Genomic DNA, 10,357 nt, shown 5'->3' with positions numbered 1-10,357 from the left:
GAGCATGAACATTGACGATATAGTTAAGATGTTGGAGCATCAAGATGCTCTTACGGAGGCCCTAAAGAGAGTGGAAAAGGATAAGGAGGTTGATCACTCTAAGATTAGTCTTTATATAGCGAGGTTCAACCCAAAAGAGTATAAGGAGACCGGGGAGCCAATTCTTCTAGACAATTGGCATCGTGAGATAGAGAACATTATGGATCTGGTACATTGTCCTGATGAGATGAAAGTAGAACAAGCTGCGTTCTACTTGAGGGAAGCGGCTGGTGAGTGGTGGGACAAGGTGAAAGCGAGTGCTAGAGAGATGTATACGAAGCAGGGCCTGCCTGCTATACCTTGGGAAGAGTTCCGGAGGGCTATGAGGAGAGAGTTTGTACCTGAGCATGTGAGGAGTAAGCTGAGGGAGGAGTTTGATGGGTTTAGGATGACATCTGATATGTCGGTAGAAATGAGTACTACAAGCGCTTTAATGAGAGGTTTAGATATGCTGAGGACATGGATTTGAGTGAGGAGAACCTAGCGCTGAGATTTGAGAGGGGGTTGACCCCCAGGATTATGGACAAGTTACCCGTGGGAGTCCTTACTGATGTTAAGGAAGCTTATGAGAGGGCTGGGAGAGCTGAGAGGTTGGTGGAGATGGCCCGGGAGAGAGGAGGTGAGAAAAGAAAGGCGGAGAGTGAGGGTGGTGGCCAATCTAACTACAAGAAAGGCAGCCACAATTAGGCTAGAACGTTTTCTTCTGGCTCGGGGTTCCGTGCTGGGCCTTCCTTTAGGCATGGCCGTGGGAGCGGTAATGGTAGTTGGGGGATGACCTGCTTTGGTTGTGGCGGTGTAGGCCACAAGAGACATAAGTGCACGAGTGTGCAGGGAGCTTTTCAAAGATCGGCTCAGGGGAGCTATTCTCAGAGGCCGGCATAGAGTTATGCGAGCAACAGACCGGCTGGGCCATGGTCTAACCGGGGAGGTCAGGGCAACCAGGGTGGAGGTAACCGTAATGGCGGTAATTCTTATCAGAAACCAGCTACGAACAACAACAACAATCAGGGGTCGGGTGCTAAGCCGACCACTTCAGCCAGTACTGTCCAGGGAGGTGGACAGAAGACCAGTGGAAAGTTGTATATGATGGACAAGAAAGCATCTGAGGACGACGCACGTGTTATCACTGGTACCTTTCTTGTTAATGGTATCCATACCTTTGTTTTGTTTGATTCGGGGGCGTCTCAGTCGTTTGTATCTTCGAGTCATGTTAAGCGGTTGGGTCTGATGGTATATGAGTCTGTAAGTGAGAAAGTTTTTATACCTTCGGGTGAGTCTGTAATATGTGGGAGGTTGTATAGGGATGTATCTATGATAGTTGGGCAAGTTGATCTACCTGTGGACTTGCTAGAGTTTCCTTTAGACGATTTTGAGATGATAGTCGGGATGAATTGGTTGGGAAAGTATAAAGCTAAGATAGACTGTCATCAAAAGAAAGTGTCTTTGAGAGGTCCTAAGGGCGTTAGTGTGTCTTATCGTGGGTTTGTGGTCAAACCCAAAGTTAAGTTGATTGCAGTTGTGACCTTGAAGTCCTATCTGAGGAAGGGATGTCCTTTGATCTTGTGCCATGTGAGAGATGACCGGATAGAGTGTCCGAAAGTTGATCAGATACCAGTGGTGGATGCATTTGCAGATAACTTTCCAGAGGAGATTCTGGGGTTGCCCCTGAAGAGGGAGATAGATTTCATGGTTGAGTTGAAACCGGGGACGGGGCCAATCTCTAAGGCACCGTACCGGATGGGTCCTAAAGAGTTGGAGGAGCTCAGGAAGCAGTTAGATGATCTGATAGAGAAGGGATACATTAGACCTAGTGTATCACCGTGGGGAGCACCAGTTCTTTTTGTGAAGAAGAAAGATGGGAGCTTGAGGTTGTGTATAGATTACAGGGAGCTGAACCGAGTGACATTGAAGAACAAGTATCCTTTGCCAAGGATAGACGACCTGTTTGATCAGTTGAGTGGTGCATCAGTCTTTTCCAAGATTTATTTGAGGTCGGGGTACCATCAGGTGAAGATTAGAGTGGTGGACATACCGAAGACAGCTTTCACGTCAAGGTATGGCCATTATGAGTATGTGGTAATGCCTTTTGGGTTATCTAATGCACCGGCTGTATTTATGGATTTGATGAACAGAATATTTAGTCGGTTTTTGGATAAGTTTGTGGTGGTGTTTATCGATGACATCTTGGTCTATTCCAAGACTTAGGAGGAGCATCTGAGGATTGTGTTGCAGACCTTGAGGGAGCATGAGTTATATGCTAAGCTGTCCAAGTTTGAGTTCTGGTTAGAGAGAGTTGTTTTTCTGGGGCATGTGATCTCTAAGGATGGGGTAGTTGTGGATCCGACAAAGATTGAGGCAGTGACCAAGTGGGAAGCACCAAAGAATGTTGCTGAGATCAGGAGTTTCTTGGGTTTATCTGGATATTACAGACGGTTCGTGAAGGATTTCTCCAAAATTGCTAGACCTATGACAGCTTTGATGAGGAAAGAGAACAGGTTTCGTTGGGAAGAGAGTTGTGAGACGGCGTTCCAAACATTAAAGGAGCGTTTGACCACAGCTCCTATCTTAGCATTGCCTGAAGGGAGTGAGAACTTTGAGGTTTATACAGATGCCTCAAAGAATGGGTTGGGATGTGTGTTGATGCAGAACGGTAAAGTGATTGCCTATGCTTCTAGGCAATTGAAGCCTTATGAGGAGAATTACCCAACACACGATCTAGAGTTAGGTGCAGTGGTGTTTGCTCTTAAGATTTGGAGACATTACCTTTATGGGGCGACCTTTAAGGTATTTTCTGATCACAAGAGTCTCAAGTACATCTTCACTCAAAAGGAGTTGAACATGAGACAGAGGAGGTGGATGGAGTTGATTGGCGATTATGACATGGATATTATCTACCATGAAGGGAAAGCCAATGTTGTTGCAGATGCTTTGAGCAGGAAGAGTGTACATTCTTTGTGTACAGCTTTATCTTTGATGAGGTTGAGAGATGAAGTGGGGAAGTTTGGGATACATATGATGCAGAGAGGGGATGTCATGGGAGATTTGACAGTAAAGCCTGATCTTTATGATGATATTCGAGGTAAACAGGCGTTGGATCCTAAGATGGTAGAATGGAGAGCTGGAGTAGAGAAATGGACAGTGTCTAGATTCTCTATTCATTCAGATGGTAGTTTGAGGTTCGATGGGAGGTGGTGTGTCCCTAATGATGAGGAGATGAAAAAGACAATCATGACAGAGGCACATTGTACACCATATTCAGTACATCCAGGTAGTGACAAGCTATACAAGGATTTAAAGAACACGTTCTGGTGGCCTGGGATGAAGAAAGAGACAGCTGAGTTTGTGGCCCGTTGTTTGACATGCCAGAGAGTTAAAGGGGAACAGCGACGACCACAAGTTAAGATTCAGTCTTTAGAGGTACCTGAGTGGAAGTGGGAATCCATTTCTATGGATTTTATCGTAGGTTTTCCGAAGAGTCAACAGGGTAACAACATGATATAGGTAATAGTGGATCGACTGACCAAGTCAGCTCATTTTGTGCCAATGAAAGATATATGGACTAAGGTACAATTAGCTATGGCTTATCGGAAGAATGTGCTAAAGTTGCATGGGGTCCCTAAGGACATAGTATCTGACAGAGATGCGAGATTTATCTCAAGGTTTTGGAAAGAGTTGCAGGAATATTTGGGAACAACTTTGAAGATGAGTACAGCATTTCATCCTGCGACAGATGGTCAGACAGAGAGAACAATCAAGACTCTTGAGGATATGTTACGAGCTTGTGTGATGGACTTTGGTGGTAGCTGGGAACAGAGGTTGGACTTGATAGAGTTTTCTTACAACAACGGCTATCACACTAGTATTGGCATGGCACCGTTTGAGACCTTATATGGGAGAAGATGTAGGAGTCCGATTTGTTGGGACGATAGTGCTGAGGCAGTGGTTCTAGGACCAGAGATGGTACATGAGATGGTTGAGCAGATTAAGATGATCAGGGAAAGGATGAGAGCGGCTCAGGATAGGCAAAAGAGTTATGCAAATCTACATCGCCGGGATATAGAGTTTCAGGTTGGGGACAAGGTTCTTCTGAAAGTGTCTCCTATGCGTGGGGTTATGAGATTTGGGAAGAAAGGCAAGTTAAGTCAGAAGTTCATAAGACCTTATGAGATCCTAGATCGGGTTGGAGAGGTTGCTTATCGTTTAGCTTTACCAGCTGCGTTGGAGAGAGTGCATAATGTGTTTCATGTATCTCAGTTGCGCAAGTATGTGAGCGATCCGTCACATGTGTTAGAGGAAGAGAGCATAGAGTTAGATGAGTCCTTGTCCTATCTTGAGGTGCCTAAACAGATTCTTGACCGGAAGGTTAGGAAGGCTAGGAGTGGTGAGACAGTTTTGCTTAAGATCCTTTGGTCTAATCATGAGGTCGAGGAAGCTACGTGGGAGGCAGAGGAGGCCATGAGAGAGCGTTACCCTTTCCTTTTTTATCAGGTATGTATGGTTACGGGGACGTAACCTTGTTTCTTTAAGGGGGGTAGGAGATGATCGCAAAGAGTTTTTAAGAGATTTTACACCCTTTTTGTGCTGTGTCGGTATGTTTTGTTGTGGTTGAGTCGGGTTGAGTTTGGTTAATAGCATGCTTTTATGTTGAGTTTTGTTTTGGTTGTTGTGTCGGGAGAGTAGTAGTATGTCTTTGTTTTGTTGTGGTTTGAACTTCGGGGACGAAGTTCTTTTTAAGGAGGGAAGACTGTAATACTATGGTTTTATGAGCCTCTGGGTACTCTATCGAGTGGGCCTTACTCTGTCGAGTAAGGGTATTTTGTATTTTAAAATAGTTTCTGGCCTGTAGGGTACTCGATCGAGTAGCCTTGGTACTCGATCGAGTAGGCGGCACTCGATCGAGTACGTCAGTTACTCGATCGAGTAGCCCGGTTTACAGATAATGTTTTGTCGGGTTTTGTTAATAATGCGAATTAGTATTTAAACCTTTTCGTCACTTTCATAAAACGCTTTTACAAACCTAATTACATTGAAAAGAGATTGCAACCTACGTACTTCGCATCCTTCGCATTATTGACAAATCCCAGAGCTTGGGAGGTCGGAATTCATCATTCTTTACATCCTTGTGATCCTTGCGTCGAGGGTAAGATCTACGTACTGATTTTATGATATTTCGTTAAGGTTGTTTAAACTCTAATTTGGGGTTTTGGGGGTTTTGTTGTCTTTTATGATTGTTAGTAATTGTATGATTATATGTTAGGAGGAGGATTCGTAGAGGAGGCCTTTTGATAACAGTTGTTGAGACCGTCTGATTGTATTGCATTTCAGGTAGGGTTTCCCTACTCAGTATTAGTCACATGATGTGTTGGTTGTGTTTTGTGATTGTTGAATATTATCATACGAGTATTGTGACGGTTGTTGGTTTTGATTGTTGATAGTAGTTGTGGTTGATTGTATCTGTCTGTGTTCTTCGGGGTGCGTCCCTGGCTGAGTGGAGTCACTTGCGGGAGTGGCTTCACGCCCATTATTCGCCTTCTATAGAACCAGCCACAGAAGGAATGTGTACATTAATGGATTTGGGTTTATCGCTCGATGGAGATGAGCGGGGCTTAGGTGGGAACGGCTGCGGTCCCCCACTGGCGGCGAGGAGTAACCTATTGTGATGGGTACTCTGGCAGGGCTACAAAATTTACTGTGTAGTCAGTAATGTGGAGTTGATGATGGAGTTCGGAGTATGTCTGTGATGATTGAGCTGTGTTGTTTGTCGTATTGTTGAGTTATATAAATTGTGTGATTAGTACTGACCCCGTTTATTGTTTTAAAAACTGTGGTGCTCCATTCGGGGATGGTGAGCAGTTGTTGAGCAGGTATGAGTCGAGATACATGGGATAGCTGGGATGTGTCACCTTCAGATGATAGAGTCTTCCGTTGTAGCTTGAGTAGTTTACCAGACATTTCTTTTAGTTGATTAGACAGTTGTTTTGAGAACATGTAACCCGTATTTTGGGCATTTGGTTTTGGATTGTATTCGTTCACTAAACTCATACTATTTAAATGATGTTTCGTTATTGTCTTATGATTATCATTGCCTCGGAAAACCGAGATGGTGACATCTTTATACCTGAGTGGTCCTGGTAAGGCACTTGGAGTATGGGGGTGTCACAGTGGGATCCTCGCGCGCGGCCACCAACTTTCCATAAATAAGGGGATATTTGCTGCTTACTGCTCACAAAAACACAGAACGAGTAGAACATATGAAGCGAGCCTAGAGAAAATGCAGGATTCATTTTTCCTTCCCTTGATGTTCAAGCGAGATTGTACTTTATTCTAAGACTTGGGATGCAATCACTTCTTCCAGTAAGAGGGTAGGCAAAAAGAGAGATATCGTGAAGTTCCATGATGATGGTATAAATGTTATCAGGGGGCTCTCCTGTAAATGGCACGACAGTGGGAGGTACGTTTTGATTACCTCCGTGAACTGGAATGACATTGTTACTTAATTCTGTGGGTTTGATTGCTAATTGATCAATAATAGTTATTTTGGTAGGGATATTAGTTGTGGCTTTTACGCTTGATACTAAATTTGTAATGTTACGAAAAATAGAGGAGGTTCGGGTTTGATTATTTTTGGTAGTAGATTTTTTTTGAAAAGAATTATTATTGGCTTTAATATGGGAAGATTTATTATTTTTTTTATTATGATTTTGTGGAATAGATGTAGGGATTATACCATTATTCTGGGTGAAGGATTTTTCAATTGAATTTGAGTTTAGAATATCAAACCTTGATCCAAAATTATTGTTTCCGAAATTGAAGATTCCGGTATTACCACTAGGATTTGTAGTGATATCATTTCCTGGTTTATCGGCCTTGGGAGCAGTCCTTTTACGCGGTGGTTTTTTAACGATCATCCAGTCCCCAAACTTATCCGTGACTGCTGGTAATTCACTACGGTTTTCCACCAAATTTATTTGACAAGCGGCACTTGTCTCTGTATTGCCTTTTACTGGACCATTGATAGCATGCACGTTGATAGCTAAGGAACCCGGGCAATTCTCCACTACGTGTCTAATCTTACCACATTTGAACATATGGAGTTTATGGACTTAAGACCTTCATACTGAATATGATAAATTTTTCCGTTGAGACAAAATTTGGATAAGAGGCGCTTGCCAATGTCCACTTCAACACTCATACCTGTGAATTGGCCTCGTTCCGCGGATGCGGTATTTTTGTCAATTCTGATAACTTTACCAATTTTCGAACCTACCCGTTTGAGAAAGCCCTCATTTAAATTTTCCACTGGTTGATTAGGTATGCGTACCCAAGTTGTAGTGAACTTAATATTATCCTCTGATGGGATAAAATTTGGAACCCATTTTCGGATGGTAATATAGTGACCATCGATCATCCAAGAACCTTGAGTGAGTACATGTTCATTGTCCTGCAAAGACGTAAATCGAGCCACATAATAGGAATCGGTAATGTCAACAAGGGTAAGCTTACCCTTAATTGGTCATTTAGTGTCCAGTTTCCGCATTAGCGATAAGTAGCCAAGCTTTTTGTCAAACTATTTTATAATTAGCGCATGCCTCCAAGGTTTGCGTAATATGATTTTTTTCCTTTTTCGATACAAGAATTTTAGCACATGACATGATTGATAGGGTATCTTCTACTTCTTCACCACTTTCAACATCCGAATTAATGTCTATATCATAATCCTCATATAGTTGATCCACTAAAATTGAATTGACATTCTGATATCCTTGAAGTTTGTCATGGATGCAGAGGCCTCCTTCGAGTTCAGAGTTCAGGGGGTCAGTTGGAGAAATGGGAATTGCTGCATTAATACCCATGGAAGATGGTTGTTCCAAGTTTAGAAAATCGCAAATATGGATAGATTTACACTTTGAGTTTTTTGGTAAGGGTGGGAAATGGTTGTCATTTGTTTCCGTGTTGGTACCTATTGGGACGTGAGTCTTGATGTTGTTTGTCGTTCTTCGGCCGATGACATGAGATTGGGTCGGGATCTTGTATTGGAGAGATTTTAGAGAGAGATATAATAGATCATTTAGAAACTAGTTTTAAATAAAGGTTAATTTGTAAAAAGATAAACTGAATAAAACAAAATTGAATTAAAATGAGTTGAAATTAAGTTCAAAATAAGCGTCTCCAATGAGAATGGTAAGGAAAAATGATGGAGGCAGTGGTATTTAACATAAGCCCAGCCCAATGTAATTTTGATCGAGAATGACAACCCTAACCTGAAAACCCTAAACACAATAACACTTGGTAGTTGCTCCTCTACGGTCGTCCCTCAGTGTCGTCACAGCGCAGTCGCATCTTTTCTCCAGAAAATGGGTCGCGTACGGACGAAAACAGTGAAGAAATCATCAAGACAAGTAATAGAAAAGTACTACTCAAAAATGACACTGGACTTCCACACGAACAAGAAAGTGCTTGAAGAAGTAGCAATAATTCCTTCAAAGAGACTCCGTAACAAGATAGCTGGATTCTCAACCCATTTAATGAGGCGAATCCAAAAGGGTCCTGTTCGTGGGATCTCACTCAAGCTTCAGGAGGAAGAGCGTGAAAGGCGTATGGATTTCGTTCCTGATGTTTCTGCCATCCGTACTGATCATATTGAGGTTGATCGTGAGACTCTTGATATGTTGGCTGCACTTGGTATGTCTGATCTTCCTGGTCTCTCTGAGGTTGCACCTGAGTCTGTTGCTCTTAACCTTCCTCCTGGTGGCTTTGGTCGTGGTGCTGCTGGTCCCAGGAGGTACTGAGATTGTCGCTCTTTGTGTTTCAATTTGGATTTATATATTTAGTTTTCAGATATGCTATGTTTTTAAGGATCTATCTATGATACTACTCTTTTTAAATATTTAGGTATTTTCATTTGACTACTCGTATGTGATTAAAGAAGTTCGTATAACATGTAAGCCAATCTCATACGGAGTATATAAGATTTCTGTGTCATTTTTCTCAGGCTTTTACTAACTGTTGGACATTTCGTACTGGTTTGTTTATCGGAACTGACTACTGCATTAGTTTGTTAAGTTTCCTTCGCTTTGTAGTTAATTAAAATTCCTAATTTTTCTCATTGTGTTCATTCCTTTATTGGTTTTGTTGGTCATAGATCCGAGAAGTCTGTTTGTTGGTATCAGTGAAACATATTTTCATATTTATTTTAATGCCTTTCTGTTCTAAATTGAATCGAACTGTAGTTTATATTTGACTTTTGTGAAACCCAGTTCCATTACTCCCTTTGCCCATTCACTTGTTTTCCTTTGATAAAATACCCGCCGTAAAAATAAATATAAAGACAGACAGACAGACATACCAATGATTAGTATAGACTATAGAGTAATACTCCACTAGTTAAGGTTTCAAATATGCAACCTCCCTCAACAGAATGCATCACTTATGCTCGCGCGTGTCCTTCACCACTGTTGAATATATCCGAAATATTGTGATTTGAGTAATTTTTGTTCATCTGGGCCGCATTGATTTTAGCTCAGTTAGTCAAACCTGAAGAGCGTAGTAGGTAATCAAATTCAAAGGATTGGGATTGGAGATTGAGTTTGAGATTGTATGCGCATCATTGTTGTTAATCTCAAAGCTACATTAACTTTGTACGTAAGTTTTGCCCATTTTTCCTTTTATTGGCTGTGGTGTTCATACATCCCAAAGACCAAGTTTGTTGGTTGTAAATATAGTCCCTATTCGCTCCAAGAGCAGAAATGACTAATTAAGGCTACAAATATAGTCCCTATTCTCTCGGACGTTTGTTAATATATTCGAAAAATTGTGATCAGACTTCTGTTCGTTGGTCTGGCAGCGGTGACATAATTTCAGCCCAGCTCAATAGACTAAAATAGGAAATGATTTTGAGCTTCTAATTCGTATGCATCATTGTTGGTATCTCTCACTGCGGCACAGCTCTCATACAGTCCTGCTTAACTGTTTGCTGCTGATTGCCAAGAGGGGAATGAAATCGTCAACTGATCACTGTTCAATGACGATTCTCTTTTGATCAAAGCAACAGAAAAAACATGTACGATACTGTTTCAATTATTTAGTACCGTGGTTGTCGGATAAAAGAGGTTACATTAACAAGTTTCTAGCTCTCTAATGCCTTGTTCTTTTGGACTTAAAGTCACTTAATTTAAGTTCACTTTAGATCTTAGAAGTTAAGTTCAGTTCAGTTCAGATCCTATAAGTTCAGTTCAGATTCAATCAGTTTAGATCCTATAAGTTCAGTTCAGATCATATAAGTTCAGATCCTATAAATTCAATTCAACAAAATTATATA

The 10,357-nt window shown here is 41.7% G+C and overlaps 1 protein-coding gene across 1 annotated transcript; it reads left to right on the top strand.

The window, feature by feature from the left end:
* The first annotated feature begins 8,274 nt into the window (after positions 1-8,274).
* On the top strand, positions 8,275-9,050 carry LOC141592309 (small ribosomal subunit protein eS17w-like). Its single transcript, XM_074412919.1, has one exon. The coding sequence runs from the start codon at positions 8,394-8,396 to the stop codon at positions 8,826-8,828; it is 435 nt and encodes a 144-aa protein (XP_074269020.1). The 5' UTR covers positions 8,275-8,393; the 3' UTR covers positions 8,829-9,050.
* The last annotated feature ends 1,307 nt before the right edge of the window (positions 9,051-10,357 follow it).

The sequence above is a fragment of the Silene latifolia genome, chromosome 7 (genome assembly GCF_048544455.1).
Source record: "Silene latifolia isolate original U9 population chromosome 7, ASM4854445v1, whole genome shotgun sequence".
Classification (NCBI taxonomy): domain Eukaryota; kingdom Viridiplantae; phylum Streptophyta; class Magnoliopsida; order Caryophyllales; family Caryophyllaceae; genus Silene; species Silene latifolia.
Note: the sequence above shows the minus strand (reverse complement) of the source record. Positions and strands in the feature narration are given on the sequence as shown.

What these genes read in the sequence shown, in the direction of transcription:
- LOC141592309 (XM_074412919.1), top strand. Translation starts at nt 8,394, where the DNA reads ATGGGTCGCGTACGGACGAAAACAGTGAAGAAATCATCAAGACAAGTA.